The 5,000-nt window shown below is 33.1% G+C and overlaps 1 protein-coding gene across 1 annotated transcript in view; it reads left to right on the top strand.

The window, feature by feature from the left end:
• The window catches only part of LOC137629495 (inactive ubiquitin carboxyl-terminal hydrolase MINDY-4B-like), a 43,556-nt gene extending 39,255 nt beyond the window's left edge, over positions 1 to 4,301 (top strand). Inside the window, exons 9-10 of the mRNA XM_068360848.1 lie at positions 2,870 to 3,001; positions 3,955 to 4,301. Of these exons, the coding sequence (XP_068216949.1) occupies positions 2,870 to 3,001; positions 3,955 to 4,003 (181 nt within the window). The 3' untranslated portion in view covers positions 4,004 to 4,301. The remainder of the gene's footprint in view (positions 1 to 2,869; positions 3,002 to 3,954) is intronic.
• Positions 4,302 to 5,000: the final 699 nt, after the last annotated feature.

Here is a 5,000-nt window from a genome sequence, read left to right as displayed (position 1 = left end):
CAAACTCCGAAGTGGGACTCATATATATTGGTAAATTCCATGTGGAATCGAGGCTTATTTGTGTCAAAAAATTTGAGAGAGAGAGAGGGGAACGGTCTTATTAAATTTTCGTATTTCAATAAGAATTCAAACTTGTGATGTACTTTTAGGAGGTACTGTATTAGATATTGTAGAAAAGCTAGAGGTTAATGTATATCCTTCTACTTCATTTTTGAGATTTAAGCTAATGATGCGATATAACATAGACAGGAAAATAATGTAATTGACCACGTAGACACTAAGGTTGGGAAAATCGTGCTCAGAGCTCATGAAGACTTTACTGTTCAGACTCATTTTGGAAACAAAGATAAATAACATAAAAAGAATTGTACAGTTTGATTTTTGGGGATATTGCACATTATTATTATTATTATTATTATTATTATTATTATTATTACAAGCTAGGCTACATCCTTCGTTGGAAAAGCAAGATGCTATAAGCCCAAGGGCTCCAACATGGAAAAATAGCCCAACGAGAAAAGGAAACAAGGAAATAAATAAACTACAAGTGAAGAATAAACAAACAAAATAAAACATTTCTCTGCAACGTTCAAATTAAACACAACTAAGTAAAACAAATAAATCGAAAAAAATCATATATGCACTAATTCTTATTTTCACTTTTTGTTTATTTTAAGAATTATATTTTTTCGAATGTCCGCTCTGCTTTGTGGAATGTTGTTACTGTTCTTAAGATATTCTATTTTGATTGTTTATTAGTTCTCTTGTAGTTTAATTATTTCCTTGTTTCCTTTCTTCACGGGGTTACTTTTCCGTGTTGGAGCCCTTGGGCTTATAGCATCTTGCGTTTCGAACTAGGGATGTAGTTTAGCTAGTAATAATAATAATAATGATATACAGCAAATAAAACAAATGCAGCCGTTTATAGTTTATAGTTTTCATCACCATTCTGGCCACTGCGAATTGGGGATGGTGAACGATTTTGATATGATCGCTCATAGCAAACCAACCTAGTATTGGTGCTCTGACTAGTATTGCCTTGCTCATCATGACAATACACAAACCGTTTCACCATTTAAGGTGTCTTCACTCAGACAGGAATATATATTATATATATATATATATATATATATATATATATATATATGTATATATATATGTATATATATATGTATATACATACATACATACATATATATATATATATATATAATATATATATATATATATATATATATATATATACTGTATATATTATTCTTACTGCTGCACAATTCAATAGCATGTTCCCACGAAATATTCAGTATGTTACATATTGATAAAATTCTTTAAATCATGATAAGTGAACAAATCATCCGTCAAAAAGTGTATCCCTGACAGTAATATATTTCAGTTAAACTCAACAAGCACTAAAGGAAGGCAAATCCTCATGGTGAGGAGAATGAATTAGGAATGGCCAGTATTAAGAAATTTCCAGATAAGAAAATGAGTGAAATCTTCAGCAGCTCTTGTAGGAGATTGACACTCCAAAAACAAACTATTGTTCTCTAGCCTTGGGTAGTCCATAGCCTCTGCACCATGGTCTTTCACGGTTTTGGGTTAGAGTTCTCTTGCTTGAGGGTACACTCGGGCACTCTATTTCTTATTTCTCTTCCTCTTGTTTTGTTAAAGTTTTTATATTTTGTATAAGAGATATTTATTTTAATGTTACTCTTCTTGAAATATTTAATTATTCCTCGTTTCCTTTCCTCACTTGGCTATTTTCCCTGTTTGAGCCCTTGGGCCTATAGCATCCTGCTTTTCCAACTAGGGTTGTAGCTTAGCAATTAATAATAATAATAACATATGAGCGGAGGATTAGGTAAGTCCAAAGATAGAAAATAAGAATATTTCAAGACAAAATATTGAAGTTCCAAAATCAGATTTACAAGGAAATTGTAAGGATATTCAAGTTGATAAGCTTTGAAAAACGGCAAGGATAACTCTCTTACGGGCTGCCCTAGTGCAAGAGCCCGTGTCTTGCTATAAGCGAGGCGTTCTTAAACGAATGAACGAACGAACGGCAAGGATAAGGAAAATTCCAAAGAAAGAAGCAAGGAGGTTGCAGATGAAGGGAAGTCCAGTATAGGAACTAGAGTTAAGAAGCGAATGGTGAAAATCCTAGTTGAAGGTAAGCATGAACCATTTCTGTGAATTGATGATAAATTGGAGCTGTATGTAGGCCTTAAGCCTTCTCTTTTCGTGCACTTTTGATACACTTAACGCTGAAGCTAAAGTAGATTTAGATTGCATGGCTTATGAAGAATCCCATATACTGAGGATATTTGCATTTTCTATTTTCTTGGATGTGATAATTTGAAATTTATCTGTTTGCTTTCAAGTCCGTCTTCTCTCAGTTTTGGTTTTGCATAAGAGTAATCTACTTATTAGAAAATTGCGGAAGAAATAATATAATTTTTATCAGTTTTCATAAGAATGCCTAGATATTAAAATTTTGAAGGAAATATATGTCATTGAGTAAAGAAAATAAAGTAGATTAAATTATTATTGTTTTGAGAAAAAAAAAATAGATTTTTAAATAGTTTATCACACTGCAATCTCAGTAGACGACATGGCTCAAAATAAATGATTGGATTAATTGGGGAATATTAACGTAAATTATAACACCAGAGGGTACGGGAAATATAAACTTAAATATTTTAGATTATACCTTGTAACTAGAAATGAAAAAGAATAGTAACCTTTGATTATTGTCTACACAAATAAGTATACATTCAAGTATGCGCAGGTAGTTAGCACATGATTATATCAAGTAGTTTAGAACCTATCTTGTGATTGATTGTTTATTGTTTTATCTATTTGTGTTCAGATTTGACCTCTTCTTTCACTACGGAACTTTCACCAAAATGCCGACGGCTGTCGTGATCACCATCGACACGCGAAATACGGGGGTCTTCGAGGAGTATAGTTCGCCTGCGCTGGAGAACATCATTCGCACTAAGTGAGGCTCTAGTTGGACATCAATAGTGAGACACGGAGAGAGAGAGAGAGAGAGAGAGAGAGAGAGAGAGAGAGAGAGAGAGAGAGAGAGAGAGAGAGAGAGAGAACGTTTATGCGATAATGTGAATGAAAGGTTGTTTATGTACAAAATTTTAAGAGAAATTGTAGAGGAATAAAAGTAGTTCTTGAAAATTCGAATCTTTGAAGCTGTTATTATAATAGTATTTAAGTTTTCCGGAATCGAGAGAGAGAGAGAGAGAGAGAGAGAGAGAGAGAGAGAGAGAGAGAGAGAGAACGTGTATGAAAGGCCTTCTTCCTTAAAATAAATAGAAAGATTGTTTACAGAAAGGTTGAAGAATACTGAGAGAGAGAGAGAGAGAGAGAGAGAGAGAGAGAGAGAGAGAGAGAACATGTATAATGCCTTCTTCCTTAAAATGAATAGAAAGATTGTTTACAGATAGGTTGAAGAATGCTGAGAAGTACAGATAGGTTGAAGAATGCTGAGAAGTATAGAAAGAGAGAGAGAGAGAGAGAGAGAGAGAGAGAGAGAGAGAGAGAGAGAGAGAGAGAGAGAGAGAGAGAGAATGTTTACGCGATAATGTGAATGAAAGGTTGTTTATGTATAAAAATTTAAGAGAAATTGGAGAGGAATAAAAGTAGTTCTTGAAAATTCGAATCTTTGAAGCTGCTATTATAATAGTATTTAAGTTTTCCGGAATCAGAGAGAGAGAGAGAGAGAGAGAGAGAGAGAGAGAGAGAGAGAGAGAGAGAGAGAGAGAGAGAGAAAGAGAGAGAGGGGGGGGGGTTGGGGGATTTATAGTAATATTACTTTGTTCTTTCTCGTATCCAATCAAGCTCATTCTGTGAAAAAAAAGAATAAAGTTAACGAAGGATTAACTCTTAGTACCTACTCTTGACCAGTGAATTTAAACAATATCATTTTGTTTTTCCTAGGTGGGCTGGTGCACAAGTCAACTGGAACGGGATCGAACCATTCATGTAAACAGGAATGGCCAAGTTACCTAAAGTAATGTTCCTTATCAACAGAAATGAGGAATGGATAACATACCGGAAGCGTTCATCTGGGCCTGAAGTTGCTAAAGTTTTATTGCTCTGCAATATTTGCATCTTCCTTCAGGTCTTATATCAGCTGGGGATTAAATTTTATCCATCCGTCTCTTTATCTTTCCGTTTATTTATCTGTATCTATCCGTAGATTTATCTATCTATCTATCTACGTTCAATGTATGCCTATAAATCCATATTTTAACTTGTAAGTGAAGCGGACGTCCCAGAATCAAAGTACGTACCTAAATAAATTTTATTAATATTATTATTATTATTATTATTATTATTATTATTATTATTATTATTATTATTATTATTATTATTATTATTATTAATAGTCAAATCACACATTTAAGTTGGAAAAGCAAAGAGCTACAAGACCTAGGGCTCCAACAGGAAAACAAATAGAGAAATTACGAATAAATTATTCTGTATATGAAAAAAAAACAAGGTTAATGAGAACGTTAAAATAGACCAATTTTATAGAATTTAAAAACTAAAACCTATTTCAAACTGTCTAGAAAAGCATTTGCAACAAGTTTGAACTTCTAAAATTACTCCCAAGCTTCTCTAAATTTACTTTGGTTCCACGGGATCGACCTCCTGATTCGGAATATCATTCCACACCCTGGTCACAGCTGGAATAAGACTTCTACTGTAGAGTACAGTACTCTGCACTGTTGAGCCTTATAGGATGAGAGACAGCTGCTGAAGACCAGACTGAAAAACATTACTCGAAACATTGTAGAATAAAAGAATTAAGATATATCTTTATAATAGATTGATCACTGAAAATCTTTAAACATTAACATTCATATTTATTGTGCAATTGCAAAAGAAACTGACCGAACGTGTTTCTCAAATGTAAATTTGTAATCAAGAATTACACTTATAATTTTAAATGAATTGTATAATGTTAAATTGACATTGTC

Source organism: Palaemon carinicauda, chromosome 37 (genome assembly GCF_036898095.1).
Source record: "Palaemon carinicauda isolate YSFRI2023 chromosome 37, ASM3689809v2, whole genome shotgun sequence".
NCBI lineage: Eukaryota > Metazoa > Arthropoda > Malacostraca > Decapoda > Palaemonidae > Palaemon > Palaemon carinicauda.
This window is presented reverse-complemented; position numbering and strand designations above follow the sequence as displayed.